We start from the raw sequence: 20,918 nt of genomic DNA on the forward strand, positions 1-20,918 counted from the left end.
TTAAGTACCCTGTTATTTTTCAACAGGACCATTTTTTTCCCTTTTTCATTTCCTCTCCAGGCTGACTGACTGTAACCTCTCAGAGAGAAGCTGTGTGGCTCTGTCCTCAGTTCTCAGGTCACAGTCTTCTAGTCTGAGAGAGCTAGATCTGAGTAATAACAACCTGCAAGATTCAGGAGTTAAGCTACTGTCTGCTGGACTGGAGAGTCCACACTGTACACTGGAAACTCTCAGGTCAGGATTCATCAACCTGTTTAACAGATAAACATTTAAAATCTGAATGATATTAGAGGATAAACATTAACTGTCAGCAGTACAGAATTACTTTACATGTGTTTTTTAAAAAATCTTTTGTATTGGTTTTGTAGTTAAAAACATGAATAGAACAAGAACAATTCAGGTCAACAGACTATTACATAGCCTGTCAGTCATACAGACACACAAACACATACAGTCAGAGAAATACAGAGCGAGACAAGCTAAAAATATGGTAAAGAACACGTATACATGCCAAGGGGACACAAATAGACAATACCTGGCTAGCAAGATTACATAAAGAAATATAATAATAATGATAATAGTACTAATGATGATTATAGTAAATTAAAAAGACAGGGAGGGGAAAAATCAGAAGCAAGTCCTTTGCATGGGAACCATGAAAAACAATTTGTCAAAAATCAGTCTTTGCATAATAAACTTTATAGGGGTCCCAGATCTTAGAGAAAATATTGGATTCACCCTTAAGTGAATGTCAGATTTTCTCTAAACCTAAAGACATCAGCAGATCTCTAACCTAGTGTCTGAATGGTAAAGTGTCAGGAGATTTACAATTTAAAAAATGACCCTTCTTGCAAGAAGTGTAACTAGGGCCACCACCCCACACTGAAGCCCAGACAGGGGCAAATTAACTGGTACATTCCAAATGCAATATGACTTATCTTGGCCCTGAACCAAAGAACCCGATGGAGTATTTTGAACTTTATTAAATTATGTCTGGCATTGAAGGATGATGAAAATATCTGATCCAGTGCACCATCCCAGGTATGATCATCTAATTTGTTGGCTGTATCTACACTCCAAGCGCCTCTCACTCGCAAATTTGATGGTGTCTTTCTGGAGCCTTGAGACCTCAGTCATTTGAAGGATGGAATCAATTATAGTGGGCGGGGTTGTGGAAGGGAAGCTCGGAGTATTAGTTTGATTGAAATTTCTAACTTGAAGGTATCTAAAGTGATGTTTAACTGGAAGATGATATTTGCTTTGTAGCTGTGCAAATGAGGCAAAATGATTGTTAAAGTATAGTTGTAAAAGCAAAGCTGAGGCCCAGAGTCTGTCAGGCAGCAAATGCACTATCATGTATGGAGGGGGGAAATAAATCATAACAGTGAATTGGGTCAAGCAGAGAGAGATTTTTAAGTCCATATGCCTAGTGGAACTGAGCCCAAATGTTAAGGGAGTGTCTTAGGTTGGTTATTGCGCACCTTATCCCATGATAAGGCGAAAGAGGAGCAAAAAAGAGAGGACAAGGTGACTGGATAACAAGATGCTTCCTCAATGTGGGTCTGTTCTGAAGATGGGTCAGGGTTAGTGGGATGCATCCAGTACAGGAGAGCCCTGAAAACCGCAGCCCAGTGGTACATTTGCCAGGCTTCTGGCCATGTTTTTTTTTTTACCTATGTGAGGTGCCCTACTATTCCAAACAAAGTCTAAAATTAGACTGTCTAATTTTGAGAAAAAGAATTAAGGAATAATAGGGTCAAGCATTGAAACAAATACATACATTTCGTTTAAGATATTCATCTTCACAACATTAACTCTACCAATTAATGAAAGGAGCATGAGTTTCCAGTGGAAACTGGAACTCTGGAATCCACTGGAATTCCAGAGGAATTGAAAGGAGTTCCAGGGAATCTGAAAGGTGGCCCTACTAACAGGTAATAATTCGCTTTTGCACAAATTCAACTTGAGAGCATTTGTGGCATTGAGGAATCGGCTCTGGATAAAAAGACCAAAAGATCATCCACATACAGTTCCACTTTTGCACCTGTTGGTTGCCATACCATGCAATCCTTTTAATATTCTGCTTTGAACGAAGAGAGATAGCAAGAGGCTCGATTGCTATCGCGAATAGGAGTGATGAGAGGGGGCAGCCCTACCTGGAACCCTATGTAACAAGAAGGAAGCTGAGGAAGTGTTGTTGGTGCATATGGTAGCTGTGGGGGATAGATTTGATGAAATTCCAATTGAATCCAAAGCGACTGAGTGCAAAAATTAAATAGTCCCACTTGACGCGGTCAAAGGCTTTTTCTGCATTAAGTGAGATCACAACCTCTGGATTGTCTGCTTGTTCAGAAGGGGGTGCGAAGAGAATGTTAGAGTTGTCTAGTGTTACAAAAAGAAAACGTGTTTCTAATAAACCCAGTTTGATCAGGGGAAATTACCAATAGGAGGGAGGTTTCAAGACAGTTTGGCTAAAATCTTAGCTAATATTTTATAATCCAAGTTTAGAGAGGAAATTGGGCGGTAAGAGCTGCAATCAAGGGAATCTTTATCCTTTTTCAATAGCAGTGATATTGAAGCTCAATAAAGGCTGGTTGGCAATCTTTCATTTTCAAGTGACTCTGCAAATACCAATGACAGGAACCCGGTGAGGATATTAGAGAATGCCTTATAAAATTTGTCTGGTCCTGGGGTTTTACCTCCCGTTAAGGGAAGAGATTGCATCAGATATCTCTTGAGAAGTTATATCCCTTTCCAGCTCCTCACAATTAGCCTGGTCAATACTGGGGATCTGCAAACTCTGGGAAAAAAGTGTCAAATAAATTTAGGTCTTGGCTGATGATGAGGAATATAAGGAGGAGTAGAACTACTTGAAGCTATCGTTAATCTCTCCTTGATTTACTGTGACCTCCCCTGAAGAGGTTGTTATTGCTGGGATTAATTGGGATGCATCTATCTTATGAATCTCGCGGGCAAAGAGCTTACTACTTTTGTCACCCTGCTCATATCTTTTGAATTTAGCCCCTGAGTGATTTCTCTGCTTGGTCAGTAGAAAGTTCATCAAGCTCAGCTTGCAAAAGCAGATGCTGTAAAGATCTTGTGACAGACTGTTTGTATAACCCCCATCAAGGGAGGATATGAATTGACACAGTTTGTTTAGCCTTTGACCTTGTGATCTTTCATGATAGGCTGAGAAAGATATCATAGGGCCACAAAGATATACTTTGAGGGTTTCCCGTAAAATTAAATACACAAATTTTTTGTTGGCGAGAAGATTTTCTGAGGATATGAGAGCTCGAGCAGGACTGGTGAGTGATCAGAGATGACAATGCTCTCATAGGAGCAGCCCTTCAGATTAACAAGAAGCTTCTCATCTAGCAGAAAATAATCAATTCCCAAATACGTGTGATGGACATTTGAGAAGAAAAAATATTGTCTGTCTCGTGGGTGAAGAGAGCACAATTCAATGCGTATGGCATATTTACTGAGAAAGGATTGAAGTAAAACATATGATTTCGTGGTAGTAAAATTAATTAAAGTCTCCCCCCAGAACCAACTTATGGGAATCTAAATAAATCTAAATAAATTCTAAATTTGGAATAGAGGAAAAGAGTGCAGATGTGAATTTTGAGTTATCCTAATTTGGCACATATATGTTAACTAAAATAAGTGGAGTGCCAAAGATTGTGCCAGACACCATGATAAATCTCCCATTATGATCTGTAGTGACGTTAGAGGCAATAAAGGGGGTGGACTTGCTGGTTAATATGGCAGCATCTCTTGCTTTGATATTAAAGTTAGAATGGTATACCTGACCCACCCAACCCCTCTGCAGCACAGAATGGTCTTTAAGCCTTAGGTGAGTTTCCTGCAGAAAAGCTTTAGATGAATCAGTATTCTTTTAAGTTTGACTGGGTTATTAGCCCCCTTAACTTTTCATGACACAAAGTAGATAACAGTAGCTCCATCAGTCAAGGTGGGCATTGTTCGGTGAGAGTTCAAAATGAGAAGTTATTACAATACTGTCAGGTAAAGCTCTCAGTTGACCACATGTAGGAGAAGTTGAGAACAGGGGAAGAAAAACAAAGTAAAAAATACAGACCCAAACTTTAAACCCCGGAAAACTGGCCATAACAGCCACCCATCCCAACCCAAACAGTACCTTCCCAAATAGAGTACAGGTTGAACAAACATGTTCTCTGAAGTGTACACTAAAGTGCTCACTGCAGAAAAGGGATAGGATAAACATCTTTGAACCACAGTGCCGCCTAATGGCTTAGCCATCATATGTATAGGGATTCCTCAAACAACAATGGACGGACAAGCAAACAGACAAAACAAACCAAGGGAAAAAAGATAATAATTATAATAATAATGACAATAATATTAGGGTAAGTTTATCAATGCAAAAGATTCAACTCCTGTGCATGAAGCTCAGGTCTGTTGAGTATGCAATCAATGGGAAAATGAGTGCCGATGGCAAGTTAAGCTCTGATCTTGTGATTATACTTGCACTGACAATTGTGATGGTGAATTCAGTACTCAAATCTGATATGAGCAAGTAATTTTAAAGATAGTGGCAGGAAGGTCCAGCAGGCTGTGCCCTATTTACAGTCTGTACTAGGACACTGCAATGTCCCTGGCCAAAAACAGTGGATAGTACAAGTAATTTAACCAAATACCATATAGTATCTGAGGAGAAATAATAAAGTCTTGCTTAAAAGGGAGAAAATTCTAACTAAAGCAGGAAACACGCTCCCAAGAGTAAAGCAAGAGCAACCAAAGTCACTCATTACTATACAGAATTTACATAAGGTTCAGTCTGAAGTGTTATTTATTCAGATGAAGGTTAATGTATGTCTCCACCTCATTGGCAGACTTGAGGAATTGTCTCTTACTATTGTGGATCAGCCACAGTTGAATGGGGTATCAAAGACCATACTTTACGTCAGGTGGTTCACTTAGAGCAGTCACTTCATTTCACTATAGGATGCCCTTAGTTTGGAGATGGCCAGGGTGAAGTCTGGAAAGACATAAAAGGGTTGGTCCTTGAAGTGAAGAGTTGGTGTAGCCTCGTGAATTCAGGGTAGAATCTCCTCTTTTATGTGGAAAAAGTGAACTTGAAAGATGAAATCCCAGGGCCTGTCGCCTTCCACTGGCCTTGGACGCAGCCACCATCTTTATTGCCTACGTGCCTGAGGTCATTTTTCCATGTGCTGACCTCTAAATCCTCTCACTTCTGGTGTGTAGACTCAAGCTCCTTGGTCAGTAGGCTAATGTTCCACTCCAGTGAAGTGATAGCATCGGAGGTGCCAGAAGCAGCAGCTTCCAGCTCCTTCACAGTGCTTTCATGTGCTCTATTTGCTGCTTGGAGTGCTTGGTTATCGGAGGTAGTCTCTGTGAAACTTAGTAAAATCAGCGAAATCGTCAATTTTGTTGTCAATGGTTGTTTGGAATTCAATTTTAAACATATTAATGTCCATCTGAATGCTCCTAATGGCCTCATAGATAATGGTTTCGTGCTTCCTAGTTGGGCTGTTCTGTTCCTGAGTACCAGCCATAATGGAGTTAGTTTAAAGACATTTTGTTGTTGTATCTGACTGCACACAACAGTACTCTCAGACTGTCTGACATGTGTGTTGTTTTGTGTGTTTGCAGCCTGTCAGGATGTCTGATCACAGAGGAAGGCTGTGTTTCTCTGGCCTCAGCTCTGAGCTCCAACCCCTCCCATCTGAGAGAGCTGGACTTGAGCTACAATCATCCAGGAGCCTCAGGAGAGGAGCTGATGTCTGCTGGACTGGAGGATCCACACTGGAGACTGGACACTCTCAGGTATGGAGAGACAATGTCTGATAGAGGAGGAAGAACTGGAAACATTTTGACTGTCAGAGCTGATCACAGATCTCAAGTGAATCTTTGAGTTTTTGTTATTTCTAACTGAAGTTTCCTGTAAATGTTGAAAGCTAAACATGATTAGATTCCGTCAGGGTTTCAGAAGGATTAGGATACTTGATTCAGATTGGATCAAAGTCTATCAAAGCCCAACCCCACATTTGAACAGAATAATAAAACAGTAGACTAGAGCGATGTCACGTCCATGTTTGCATGCTGAAAGAGAACGTGCTGCTCTGACCCCCCTCCTCCTTTCAGGCTGCAGCCTGCTGAAATCCGATGGTTGACACCAGGTCTGAGGAAGTGTAAGTGTGTTTTTCATTTGATTCATGAAAACAAAGCGATTTCAAACTGTGATATCACTCATTAATATCCTATTGAGGATGAAGATGTCATTATCAAACGGATGATTGATCAATAATTGCAGCTGTATTGTGTCTCGTTCTCTCCATCAGATTCCTGTGAACTCACACTGGATCCAAACACAGCACACACAAAACTCAAACTGTCTGACAACAACATGAAGGTGACACGTGTGGAGGAGGATCAGTCATATCCTGATCATCCAGACAGATTTAACTGCAGGCCTCAGCTGCTGTGTAGAAATGATCTGACTGGTCGCTGTTATTGGGAAGTTGAGTGGAGAGGATGGGTTTATATATCAGTGTGTTACAGAGGAATCAACAGGAGAGGATACAGTTATGACTGTGGATTTGGAGGGAATGATCAGTCCTGGAGTCTGATCTGCCATGATAATGGTTACTCTGTCCGTCACAATAACAGGGAAACAGTCATCTCCTCCTCCTCCTCCTCTGTCTCTAACAGAATAGCAGTGTATGTGGACTGTCCAACTGGCACTCTGTCCTTCTACAGAGTCTCCTCTGACACACTGATCCACCTCCACACCTTCAACACCACATTCACTCAGCCTCTGTATGCTGGGTTTGGGTTTGGGCTGTGGTCACACGGCTGGCCTGGTTCCTCAGTGACTCTGTGTTCTCTGGAGGAGGGAGAGTCTCCTCCTCTTAAAGAAACCGTCTAATGTTATTTAGTACCAACCTGATCTCTCACTAGTTGTAAATGGACTCTCCAAACCCAACATGGTTTCCACGTGACTGACAGTTTTTTTCAGTCATATACAATATGTATTGTTATTTAGTCTATACATACACATATATACTGTACATAACAGTATGCAATATCAACAGTTTGTATCAGCAGAATAAATGAACGAAACTAAGACTCATCTGATGATCATGTAACCACAATGTTCATCATGATGGATTATCATTATATCAAACTGATCATATCAATATTTATTACATCGTATTTTAGCATTGTTTTAATTTCTGAACTGTACCACACATTGTGCTGTCTTTTTTTCGCTCATCATTATTATTTATGATATTGATTCTGCTAATATCCATATTGATCCAGACAGAAATGATCAGAACAATGTCCTATGACATTATGTACAGGATTTGAAAGTTTGTTGACTTTGGCTCTATCTGGTGTGAGGATAAAGAACGACAGTGAGCTAACAGCTTCCATATGTTTGAAATATGGCTGAAATATCTTCACTCTGCTTCTCTGTCCCTCTTTATATTTTTAATAACAGAATGTTTGACTTTAATTTGACTTCCATGTTAAAGTTAAAGTGAGGGTGGACGCTTAAAATGTTGCATTCATTTCTTCCTCAGTTTTCATTGTTTCTTCAAATGACTGAAACAGTGCCCCTCTATTGTAAAGGATGATAAATGTACTGACATTTATCAGTGTGGTCAAAGACTCTACTGCACTCCTACAGTAGAGACAATCATAGGGTCTACTGAAGGGAAGGCAGCTGATTACAACAACAGGAAGTATCTGAAGGATTAATATCAAGTGATAGTCATACTAATATTAGACAGATCAATACTGCTGTTCATAGTGACATAAGCAGAAATGTTGATCATGTGTTTTATTTGATTTGGGGTGTGTCACCCGATCCTGCAGAGAGAAGTTTCCACATATTTTTTAAATTTTTAAAAATGTTGTAAGTGGTGAGACTCAGTAGGAGCAGATTCGGTTATTAGCAATAAGCTGAAATTATCAAAGATAATTCTTAAAAATCAATAAAATTATTAATATGAATTAATAATTATCGGGCACCACTCTGAGGTCAGGGACCAATAACCAAACAGTGTGTTTGTGTGCACATGCAATGTGGTTAGTAGAGAGGAGAGGGTGAAACACCAAAGAACAAAAGACCACAGTGATCATGAGGAGAAATGGCACTTGTTTTTATTTTCACAGAAACGTATCGTGCAAATGTACTTCTTTGTCGGCTGCAGTCTGACTTCAACAAATAAAATGCAACCCATGGTCTCACATATAATGGCAAGCTAACACAACGCATTCCAAGCAACTCGACAGACACAAATCAGTTTAGCATGATAAACACAACACAAATACTCCCAGTATTATCAGCAGCAACAACCACACTCAAAGTCCATTAATGTCACAACAAAAAGCAGGCTGAAAATAACACACTCTAATAACCTATCTCTGCAAAGACTTTTGTTCCAGGTAGATGTTGGGTTTCTGACTTTAAAAGTAGCAACTGGGGATTGAACCCACAACCTCAGAATCACCAAGCAGCTGTCCTACCTGGTGAGCTGTTGGATCTTTGTTGCTGAGTTTATTTCTCTCAGTTTTCAGTCTGTCCTCTTGATGTTGGACTTTAAAACTCACTGAGGATCAAACCCACAACCTCTAAACTCTCAGACTAATCTCCTAACAGCCTGAACCACCAGTAAAGATATTTTCTGAACAGTTTTTTAGAGCTTTTCAGTTTTTACTTTTGGGTTTCAGACTAAAATAAATCTGCTGACCAAGGATTGGACATGCAACCTTCATATATCAAAACAACCATCCTGCTCTCTGAGCCATTGGATCTTCGTTATAGGGATTGTTTCTCTCACAGCTGTCAGTCTTTCCTCTTGATGTTGGATTTCAAAACTCACAGAGGATCAAACCCACAAGAGCTTTCTAACTGCCTGTGCCACACTCATCTTTTTAAAGCTTTTAAGTGTTTTCTCTCTCTTCTCATCCTACTGAGCTATCTGTCAGACAGCTGGGAGAAAGATTTCATTGGAAACTTTCACATGTTCATGCTCTGGTGGTGTTGAGGAAGGAACAGGTGGTCAATTGTCACTTGTCTCATTTTGGGGATGGAACTAATAATCTATTGGACACCAGCCCTCCTCTCTAACCATTAGACCAGTACAAGTGTCCACCCCTGTAAAAAAGCACTTCATGTCTTTTTCACTGAGCTGTAAAAATCAAATGGCAGATGACTTGGTGTGATCAGTTAAAAGCAGGAGTAATAACCATATAATAAATAATAATAAACCAGGAGGATAAAGAGTCAAACACATTCATTTTTTAGAGTGTATCCACTACTTGAAATAATTTACAGAGCATTTACCTTTGCTCACTTTTTACAATGTATCCCCTGTTTGTAACTTTTTACAGTGGAGCCTGTGCAGGTCAGTTTTATAGTTTATCTCCAGCTGTATTCTCTATGGCTACTACATAATGCAGTAAATGTGTCATAATGTCAGTGTGAACATCAGTATTACTGTTAATGCTGTATGTGGAGAGTTGTAGTTACTGACAATGACCACTGGGGGACAGTGATCATGAGAGTTTCTCTGTGAGTCACTTTAACAGTCAAATTACATCCAGATCAATACGAAGCATCAATGTTTGTATTGATGACATCACTGTTGGTACCATTGTGGTTAACAGCAGTCATTAGTACAATTCTAATAACAATATTTAAGTATTCTATCATTTAAAAACAAGTCATGTAATCTGAGTTCATTAATCTGACAGCATGCAGTTTATCTTTTCACCAGCAGAGGGCGCCAAAGCTTCATCAATGAAGAGTAATACTCTACATTTAATGCAGATATTAGACACATTATAACTGCACTGATCAATAATCAATATTTATTCCTTCAACTACATGAAGCTGATAATACTTGTGTACTTTGTGTTATATTCTTTTGATTTTGAAAGCGGGATTATTACTTGTAACAGAGCACTTTAATATGAATATATTGGTACTTTGACTTAAAGAAAAGTTGGAAATTAAAAACTAAACTTTCCAGTAGAACTCTTGTGTGTTTCTGAGTTCTCAAATGTCTCCTGAGCTGCTGAAGATTGAATTTGGAGGTTAAATGTCTCTGGTTTCACTCACTGAGGCTCAGAGTTTCAACAACATTTCCTCGAGTCAGGACAAAAAAGAAGGAGGGCTGAGAAAAAGAAAAAGAGCAGTCAGGACAGAAGAAAGGATCCAATTTCAGCTGTCTGGAACAAACACTCCTCTCTCTCTATAAACCACAGTGGTAATCTGACAGGGTTAACATGTGAATCAGTGTTTTACTGCTGAACTTCTCTAAACCTAAAAAAAACCTCCTGACATCTCCTCCAATCAAGTCACAGCAGCAGCTTTGGAAACTTTTGTGTTTTATTCTGTAAAACTGTACAAGCCGTGTAGCATTGAAAAAGACAAAGAGAAAAATGTGTAAAAGATTATTTTAAAATTCTCATAAATACATAACTCAGAAAAATATATTTACAAAACACCTCTTAATGACAGGAAGTGTGATCAGTCTTTGTCATCAATAAACAGATGAAAGTTCAGTGATTCTTCAGTTTACAGGTCCATAATTTTACAAATCATTTGATGCCTGAAAGAATTAATTATTATTTTAGTAGTAATTGCAGGAAAAAACAGTGTCATTTAAACCCAAATTAATTTTAATTCATTCTTTATTTGTTATTGGAAGTCTTTTTTTATGAAAAAGTGCCAAAACATCCACTGGTTCTCACCCCTTATGTGTGAATATTTTTTGTTTTTTAGTCCTTTATGATTGAAAACTGAATATTTTTGGGTTTAGGACAAAACAAGATATTTCAGGACATTACCTTGAATTACAAGAAACTGATGGACATTTTATGGACTAAACAGGTAATGAGTTCATGAAGAAAATAATCGTTATTGGGAGCCCTATTACTAATTGTATGTTTTTATGTGACCATGTTTTTATGCTGCCATGTTGGCCTGCTCTCCTTTGTAAAGAGATATTGCATCTAAAGAGACTTCCTGGTTAAATAAAAATAAAATAAACACTGAACTTTGTCACTTTTTCCTGCATCAGCACCAAACAACATCTTCACTACTTGAGAAATTACAGACCCATAAAGTAAAGTTTTACCTGAATTTCTCAGAGGCTCATAATGTTTCAGTTAATGTACAAATATGAACAATTAAAGAGAAACAAGTGGACATTTCATTTGGGGCGGAATCAGACAGACATCAATGTGACGGCAGTTAGAAGATATAAAAATAGTCTTTATAACAGCACATCTGAAGTGTGCATGTTCTTGCTGTTCTTCTCTGAGAGGGTTTGAAAAGAGGCTTCACATTTCCATCCGTCCTCTCAGAGAACAAAAGGCTCAGTTAGAAGCTCATTGAGCCACAAAACTACTGTCTGTTTTTATGTCCAAGAGTCAAACTTCCTCAACATGTCCGAGTAAATACATGAAGCTGAACTGAGTCGCATCCTCTGAGCTCTACACTGTCGTCTCTCCCTGGTTGTTGTTGCTCAGTCTTTTATAAAACCTGCACCACGACTGCAGCGTCTTCTCCGACCAGATCCAGAAGCCAGACGTGATGCCCACGATCATGGTCATTAGGTACTTGATCATGAGCACGGTGAAGTCCGGTGTCATCGGCGCAAAGTTTCCTGCCGGGCACGGCACGGCAAAGCGTTTGCATGTCTGCATGTGCCATGTTCTCTCCCACTGCGGCCGAAAGGCCTGCTCGTAGAAGTAGCAGGCAATGACGATGGTGGCAGGCACCGTGTACAGCACGCTGAACACGCCAATCCGCACCATCAGCTTCTCCAGCTTCTCCGTCTTGGTGCCATCTTGCTTCATGACAGTGCGGATGCGGAAGAGTGACACGAAGCCCGCCAGCAGGAAGGAAGTACCGATGAAGAGGTAGACAAAAAGCGGTGCCAGGACGAAGCCGCGCAGGGCGTCCACATTGTAGATTCCGACGTAACACACACCGGTCAGCAGATCCCCGTCCACCTGCCCCATGGCCAGGATGGTGATGGTCTTTACCGCCGGCACTGCCCACGCTGCCAGGTGGAAATACTGAGAGTTGGCTTCAATGGCCTCGTGACCCCACTTCATCCCCGCAGACAGGAACCAGGTGAGCGACAGGATCACCCACCAGATGGAGCTCGCCATGCCAAAGAAGTACAGGATCATGAACAGGATGGTGCAGCCTTCTTTCTTGGTTCCCTGAGCCACCATCTTATATCCATCGTCCTTGAACTTGTCGATACACACCACTTTATCCTCCAGCAGAAAGCCGGCGGCGTATGCCACCGCCACCATGAAGTAGCAGCCGGACAGGAAGATGATTGGCCTCTCTGGGTAGCGAAACCTTCGCATGTCCACCAGGTAGGTGAGTACGGTGAAGAGCGTGCTCACACAGCACAGAATAGACCAGATCCCAACCCAGAGCCGGCCAAACTTCAACTCCTCCTCACGAAAATACATCAGTCCGTTGGGCTTGGAGGCCTCGCAGGGTGCGCCACAGTCCTTAACCCCCAGGAAATGGTAATTGAGGTAGGTGGGCACCTGGAGCTGCAGGGGGCAGGAGAAGGGCTGGTTGGTCCGGACATGTGGCGGCAAAGTCACAAACTTAGGGATGTTCGGGGTCGGATCTGAGGTGGGGCCGTCGGTGTCTGTTGTGTTCTGACCCACGCAGATCTCTCCGGCGCCGTGGACAGGGAAGTTCTCGCATCGAAGTCTCTCTGGCCACTGGAAGCCAAATTTATTCATGAGTGCCTCACAGCCCTGCCGAGCCCGCTCACACAGAGACCTGCAGGGCGGGATGGCCTGCTCCAGAACTGTGCAGACTGGAGCATACATCGAGCACAGGAAGAACTTCAGGTCCATGGAGCACTGAACTTTGACTAATGGGTAAAACTGGTGGACCTCCAGCCCAGCATCCTCCTGGTTGGTGTGGCCCAGCAGGTTGGGCATGATGGTCTGGTTGTAGGCGATATCGGTGCAGAGGGGGATGGAGATGGGCTGGCAGAAGCCATGCTCTGGGATGGAAATCCCCTTCTCATACTGACTGGAGCATGGCTGGAACAGCACAGCGGCCAGAGCACAAACCCAAACCCACCGCCAGGTTCTCCCCACCGCCATGATGTATCATACAACCCCCAGAGGCAGGGAAAAAGTAGTTTCCACAAACTAGCAGAGGCTTTCCAACTGTTTACTGAAGCCAAAGAAAATAAATAAAGAAGGTAAGTCCTGCTGCTTGAGGCTGCTGGTGTGTGTTCAGCATAAAAACTTGTAAGGGGCTCTTTACTGCTGCATTCCTTTATTAATATTCCACAGCACTTTCCACAACTCCACAGGAAAATGTCGGATTTCGGGGTTTATTCATACTCCAGTCCTCTCTAAGTACAAGCCGGTGGGTGAAATCCTCTCTGTTTCACGGACAAACACTTTAAAATGCCACAGATCCAAACTCGGAGTCTCTGAGCTGAATTTGAGACTCATAAAGACCGAGAGAAGAATCACACAAAGTCATTTCTTCTCCTCGAGCTGCAGCGCATGTAAAGAAATCCGTAAAGAAACTCAGCAGCAGTTATCGCTTCATGAAAGCGTCCAAAGCCGCACGATAGAAAGTTGTCTTTGTTAGTAAAAAGCTCGACATTAGTTAGTCGGACTTGTTTTCCCTCCGTGAGCTCTGCAGGACTGAGCTGAGGAATCAGCCTGGGCCGGTTTCCAGGAGCCCCCCGCCGGTCACCGCCTCTCTCGCGGGGCGCCTTGAAACTCGCCTCCGCTGCTGCTCCCGTCCAATCGGACGCTTTGTTTCCTCGCCCGTCTCACCGCTGATTGGTCGCAGGAGTTGAGGGGGGCGGGGCGTTACGCAGAGGTTTGAGCCACAGAGACAGCGAGTGCTGCGGTCTGAAAAGTGACCTGACAGGAGAGAATCTGTGATATTCCTGCAGAGATTCATGAAGTTTGTGTTCCCGGCTGCTTTTAAACACATCCCTTTACATTTTATACTGTATTATTTGCTTAGAGTAAAGTATAAATACCACAAAGTATCCTACAAATACTTCACTAACGTAAGGAAAAGTAAAATGGTGGAAGATAAAGAAAAGTAAAGAGTTTGGTTTGTTTGAAGACAGTTACATGTAGTTTTTTTTTTTAAGGAAATCAACATAAATAAGCTAAAGGGAGTTTAACATTTATTATATATACATTTTATAATTTAAAGAATAGTATCTAGAATGATAGAATAGAATAGTACAATAAAAGTTTTTTAAAGGCCAAGTTAATTTTAAAAAAACTATTAAAAACAAGATACAAGTCAGGTACAAAACAAGTACTCAAGAGTCTACAAGGGGCTGATATCTACATTTTAAAGAGAGATGTCTGAATAAATTATGATTCATTCTTCATAATATAACACTGACACATCATCAGGTTAGCTTAAGCAATCTGTTATTGTAACCCAGTGTTACACACAACAAGCTTTAGCTGAAAACTGTCACAGATTTATAGTTTCTTGTAAAAAAAACGATGTGCAGATGACATTCAAAAGAAACACAAGTTATTAACAATCAATAACAAACCGCAACATGTTAGTTTAACAAGAGTAAAGTAGATTATAACAAACTGGCTCAGGGCAACATTAACAGTATCGTGTCGTTACTGTATCGCCCCAACTGGGTCAAACTTTAGAGTCCATATGTAAATTAAACTAATGAACACATGACTCTCCTTATTAGATCATCAAACTGTTTCATAAATCCTCCAGACAGGCATCAACTGTGGTCATTTTGCATCTTTTCAGCTGCTTTTTCTGCTGCAGCCGACTAACAGACACACACACACACACATACACACACATACACGCACACACAGAGACACACACACTCTGCAACAGCTGAGGAGTTTCAGCTCCATTAGCAGCGGACATGTTGCCTGCACATACCTCTGCAGTGACTCGGCTGGCCTACATTCTCCTCACTCAGCTATAAATACGAGCATTATGGAGTCTGTTTGTCCAGAGCTGTAAAACTCTGCAGCTCAGAGGTCACAGAGGTCACAGAGGCAACGGACACGAGATGTCACCACAGTCGGAAAACTTTATATCTGCAGCTCTGATGATATTCTTCTCTCTGTCCACATGTTGGGAGATGAACTCTTTGTTTCATATGTGCAAAAACAGACAGGACGGACTGACTAGTTTTGGTATTACTGTGAAACTTTGTTGAATCTGTAAAAATCATGTAAAAGCAGCAACAGTTCAGTCTGTATAATGAAGATTAATCAACCACTCAGCACCCAGCAAACACATCAAAATAAACTGAAATAAGAAAACAGGTTTGTGTCCTCCATGTTAGAGAGGTCAGAGGTCAGAGGTCAGAGAGTCGTAGCAGCTTCAGGATTCATGCAGTTAGAATGAGAACAGACTTTATGTCATCAGTGAAAACTTTGATGAAAAAATATTCATCTACCTCTTTTGCAAAAATGAGACAAACTAAATCAAAAGTAACTCCATGGACAACGCTGACCTGTAACCATGGTAACTGCACACAACAAAGAGCCTCAAAGACGACAAAGAGACAAAATCACTAAAACTAAATGAAGCGTCGAGGCCAACATGAACACGTCGGTGAATCACGTGAATCGTTCACAACACCAACGTTCAACACTGAAAACTTCAACGTAAAGCTCTTTTCATCCTTCTTGTATGTCGTGTTTTTATTCTGACACAAACATTTTACATCACTACACGTGACATGTGACAGACGAAGGTTTCATCCCATGTAGTGAATCACAACGGACGCCTCACGATGTCCCGACAGGAAGACAAGTAAGAATTTTTTTTATCTTCTCTCGCCGAGTACGACGACTTCCACAGCGTGCTGCATGACGTTGACCAATAGGAGCTCAGGTGAACTGTAAACATGGTGAAAGAGGAATGATGTTGTTGGCTCGCTATGACAACCAGACAGCCAATATCACTCACACCGCTTCAGACGCCATTGTACTGTCATGCTCACACTGTACGGATCCAATAAAGTTTATTCAAACGTGACGACGGCGTCCATGACTAAAAGAGAGAAGCAGCGTCACTTTGTGCAGATCTGAAACATCCTGATTTAACAGTTTAACAGTTTCATCAGGAGACTCGTCATCTTTTTGTTTCGGGCTCATTTTTTTGTGGCTCTTTTGACTTTTGTGATCCTGCAAACAAGAAGCGAAAAGCATCAAAAATCCCTTTAAAAGACGTTAATCATGATTAAAAACATTAAAGAGCTCGTTTCAGGTTGAAAATAATCAGTTTTAAGCAGCTTTTAACTTCCTCTGAGTGTTTCAGTGTTCGGTCGTCTTGTCAGCAGCCGAGTGTTAAAGTTAACGTTCACGTCGGCACATCTGTCGCCTGCTGAGTGACCGATGTGACCACGCCCACTGATAGTTGTGACCACGCCCACTGATAGTTGTGACCACACCCGCTGTTCGTTGTGGCCACACCCACTGTTCACACCTCTGTCCGAATTTAATGTTTTTTTAAATTGTAAACATCAAAACAACGGGGGAAGCTGGAAGGGAAAAACGTGAAAATGCATAAAAACGTAAAAATAAAGGGGGGAAGGGAAAAATACTGTAAAAAAAACTTGATGGAAAAACTTTTAAATAAAGATTATAAACATAAAAACTGTGTAAAATAATCCTGCTGGAGACATGAGGACGTGTTTGTTGAAGGTTTTCCTGTTTCAGACGTCTTTCAGTCAGATCAGAGACGTTCTGTGCGACGTCTCACTCCGACAGCGGCTCCACACACAGAATCTGTCCCGTTATTTATTTCAACAGACGAGTTTCCATCGTTCCTGAGAGCTGAGAGAAGGGAAGTGAAGCTCGCATAAACATGCCGCTGCGCTAACCCAAACACCGCCGACGCCACGCCGCCTTTTTAGGCCAAAGCACTTCCAAATAAAAGCCTGGTACCCTTATGTCACTGCCTTCCTCCATCTATCCACTCCTCTACTCTCTGTGTTTATATCTATATGTTTATATCTATATGTTTATATCTATATGTTTCACCTCTATGGACATAAACTGGAGCAGAGGGAAAAGACAGAAAAGTAAAAGAAGTGGATGAGAAAGAAGAAAAGAGCAGCTGGTTCAGATCTCTGAAGAAAGAATCATTTATTGTTCATAAACGTGACCAGAAACCAAACTGAAGGTGTGTTCAGACAGGAAGTGAAGCGACTTTTCACACTGTGTGCAAATTTGACTGAATGTGGAAACATTGGGAAATAAAACAAAAAGCGTTCAGACTGATTAACTTTTAATACAGGAACTTTTCTGCTGCTGCTGAAGGATTTATTTATCAGTAATGTTTGTAAAACCCATCAAAACACTAAAATAAACTGATCATATTAAAAAGTTATTAGTGGAAAATCATCTTGAAACTTTATAATATTCCATACTCACAATTAAACAGAGGTGAAGCTGGTTTTGTAAATCTTGAACCACTTTAACTTAAATCAACATTTCAACAGTGCAGATAAAAACAGTCTTTTAATTCCAAAAACCTGCACGAACCCGACGTGTTTCTGCTTTAACCTCCGTCACCAAGAAGCTCATTTAAATCAGTGTATTTCTCTCTGTCACTACAAACCTCGTCTGCAGCACTGAGCTGAATGTCGGACAGTAAATCAGATTTAAATGTGTTTGTGCAGCAGATTCATGTTTCATACAGAGAATATTTCAACATCGCAATATTTCAATATCATCGCCCAGAAACAGCAATCAGTATGTGAACTCTTCTCCTGACTGTAGTTTGTGCTGCAGCGCCCCCCCCCCCCACATTCCACTGAAAGTGGTGTTGAAGAAAACCAGAGACAGAGGTGAGCACCCGGGGCGATGGCGGCATTTGATTTTCAGCCTGGTTCACCTCAGATCAGCCTGAGTGGGGGAGGGGGGGTTCAATTCCTGAACAGCAAACAACATCTGTGAACAGCTGCAGAGGGAGGGGTTAAAGAACCTGGCTGGTCAGTTAGCCTAGCTTAGCACAAACACTGGAAGCAGAGGGAAACAGCTAGCCTAGCTTAGCACAAACACCGGGAGCAGAGAGAAACAGCTAGTCTAGCTTAGCACAAACACCGGAAGCAGAGGGAAACAGCTAGCCTAGCTTAGCACAAACACTGGAAGCAGAGGGAAACAGCTAGCCTAGCTTAGCACAAACACCGGAAGCAGAGGGAAACAGCTAGCCTAGTTTAGCATAAACACTGGAAGCAGAGGGAAACAGCTAGCCTAGCTTAGCATAAACACCGGAAGCAGAGGGAAACAGCTAGCCTAGCTTAGCACAAACACCGGGAGCAGAGAGAAACAGCTAGCCTAGCTTAGCACAAACACCGGAAGCAGAGGGAAACAGCTAGCCTAGCTTAGCACAAACACTGGAAGCAGAGGGAAACAGCTAGCCTAGCTTAGCACAAACACCGGAAGCAGAGGGAAACAGCTAGCCTAGTTTAGCATAAACACTGGAAGCAGAGGGAAACAGCTAGCCTAGCTTAGCATAAACACCGGAAGCAGAGGGAAACAGCTAGCCTAGCTTAGCACAAACACTGGAAGCAGAGAGAAACAGCTAGCCTAGCTGAGCATAAACACCAGAAGCAGAGGGAAACAGCTAGCCTAGCTTAGCACAAACACTGGAAGCAGAGGGAAACAGCTAGCCTAGCCATCCTATTTCGTACGTTTGACTTCTTTCTCAAAAATGTTACAACTTTTTTGTTGTAAATATTGCAAATTCTTTCTCAAAATCTTTCAAGGTACAAATATATAATTAACTTTTTTAATATAATATATAATATTTCCTGAATTTTATAACTTTTTCCTTGTAAATATTTGACTTAAATCGCAAAATATTGTTAATAACTTTTTTCTTGAATTATTCTGACTTCTTTTTCATAAATATTACAACTATTTTCTCATAATTTTTTTATTCTCATAAATGTTATGACTGCTTTCTCAAAATATTACGACTTTATTCTCTGGAATTTTTAACTTTTTTTAAAAAGTATTACGACTGTCGTCTCAGTGATGTTCAGGCTGCACAGCCAACAGACTGAAAACGTCCACGCCACCGACCATTTGGTGACATCACTCATCAAGTCACCTGATTCAGACTCTTCTTCTCTCGTCTTATATGTTTACTTCACAGCGGCGCTTTCTGCCAGATCCATTGGGCTTTATGATATAATTTCTGTATATAGGTAGCCTCCACCCCCTCATAGACACCTTCTTCTTCTTCTTCTTCTACTTCTTCAGCCTTTACAGATGAAAAGCCGCCATGTGAAGGAGGTTGGGGGGGTTCGGGGGGGATTCCTGCACAGTGGAAGCTATGTTAAAGAGCAGATGATATTAACATCCTATTACCATCCCATTCATACACATTAACATGACAAGCCGCCTGAAGGGGGGCCCAGATGCACTCTGGGACGGCAGGGACAAAGGCGCTCCGCCCAGAGGTCAGAGCAGAGAAGAAGAGCGGAGATAAAAGAAGAAGAAGGAGAGAGAGCGAGGCCGAGAGGAGGACAAAGAGGCGGTTTGAGGAGGCGGGTCGAGAAACCTGAGAAAGTTTCAGAGTCCTCATTCAGGCTTTAACCCTTTCTACAGTCCAGACTTCACTCACAAAACATCAGAATTAACGTTTCAGAGCGCAGAGACGACGTTTACTCAACATTCCTGCAGCAAACGTTCAGTTTATTTGTTGATGATGTGTCTTCCTCTGATTAAACCAGACCAGAGTGAATATTTTCAGCCTTTTTAAAGCATTTAACTTGCAAAATTTAGTTTTTTTTTATTCATTAAATTAGCTAACTGAGGGTTTGTGAAGGGAGGAAAAGCTTTAGTGTCTCGTAATCACATAATCTGATCTTTGTTCATCTGTGATTTTTGATCTAACATGACACATTACAACCTCTATTATTATTATTATTATTATTATTATTAATTGCAGGCTGCATATTCTGTTTACACTATAATATTTGGTACATTTCATTCTCTTCCATTTAAAGTTTAAACATGCAGCAGCTCCTCTCACTTACAATATATTTTAAATATTTCTTTCTTTCTTTTTTATATTATTTAGCATGAATTCATTTTGTGTATATTTTGACTGTTATGCAGCACAACAACAACAAACCTGTTTATGTTCTTATTTAAAGGTGGAAAATATGACAGAAGGGATGAAACTGTTCTCTAAAAACTGATATTCTTTGGCACAAATAACAATTACAAGTTGTTCAACATTTAAAGTAAAAAGTGAAACAAATCAAACTGTTTGAATCTGAACCTCCTTTAATCATGAGTTCAGCTGACTAAATGTGCGACTGATCGTTAACTAAACTCATCTAATAAAGTTATTTAGAAGCATTGTTAGTTTGTTAGCATACACTTCCCAGCATGCATTGCACATTATTCTGCAGAAATACTTTTGTTTTAACTGATATTTCTGGATCTGACGCAGCAAAAAGAAGTCGTTCAGTTTTCCTCTTGTCTCCATTTCTAAACAACGCAGTCACAGAGTCCTCTCATCATGTGACCCCCCCCCCCCCCCAGCAGAGGGGGTCAGCAGAGGTCAGAGGTCACAGTGGAGGAGGTTTCCCGGAGAAGACGGATCTGAGGGGTGAACACATGAATCAAACAGTCACAGAATCACTGACGGATAAATAAATGCAGATCAGGTGCGTCATCGTTAGTGAATCAGCTGATTGTTCTCGTTAGTGTTTAAACTCAGAAATAGTGTGAAAAGTTTCAAATGTGACGTCATCGAACAAAAAGTCCAAAACTGATGAAATGTTAAACAAAAACAAATCAATTTTCTATCTAATCGACTAATTGATGAACCATCTCAGGAT

The 20,918-nt window shown here is 41.1% G+C and overlaps 3 protein-coding genes across 14 annotated transcripts in view; 1 reads left to right on the plus strand and 2 right to left on the minus strand.

Moving 5' to 3' along the window:
* LOC137176846 (NLR family CARD domain-containing protein 3-like) overlaps nucleotides 1-20,918 on the minus strand; it is a 376,610-nt gene that overhangs the window by 21,402 nt on the left and 334,290 nt on the right. The window lies entirely within an intron of this gene.
* Nucleotides 1-20,918, plus strand: part of LOC137176844 (NACHT, LRR and PYD domains-containing protein 3-like) — a 277,333-nt gene that overhangs the window by 8,099 nt on the left and 248,316 nt on the right. For 6 of the 7 annotated variants that reach the window (XM_067582816.1, XM_067582818.1, XM_067582823.1 and 3 more), the window contains exon 8: nucleotides 61-234. In XM_067582816.1, the coding sequence (XP_067438917.1) occupies nucleotides 61-234 (174 nt within the window). Of the gene's footprint in view, nucleotides 1-60; nucleotides 235-5,658; nucleotides 5,833-6,150; nucleotides 6,198-6,347; nucleotides 9,168-20,918 lie in introns of those variants that run through there. The other variant, XM_067582824.1, reaches the window with a different exon arrangement.
* Nucleotides 10,461-13,734, minus strand: LOC137176851 (frizzled-7-like). The gene has a single exon (XM_067582842.1). The coding sequence runs from the start codon at nucleotides 13,171-13,173 to the stop codon at nucleotides 11,518-11,520; it is 1,656 nt and encodes a 551-aa protein (XP_067438943.1). The 5' UTR covers nucleotides 13,174-13,734; the 3' UTR covers nucleotides 10,461-11,517.

Source organism: Thunnus thynnus, chromosome 24 (assembly GCF_963924715.1).
Source record: "Thunnus thynnus chromosome 24, fThuThy2.1, whole genome shotgun sequence".
Lineage (NCBI taxonomy): Eukaryota > Metazoa > Chordata > Actinopteri > Scombriformes > Scombridae > Thunnus > Thunnus thynnus.

Excerpts from the sequence above, each read along its gene's own strand:
- LOC137176851 (XM_067582842.1), bottom strand. The coding sequence starts at position 13,173 with ATGGCGGTGGGGAGAACCTGGCGGTGGGTTTGGGTTTGTGCTCTGGCC.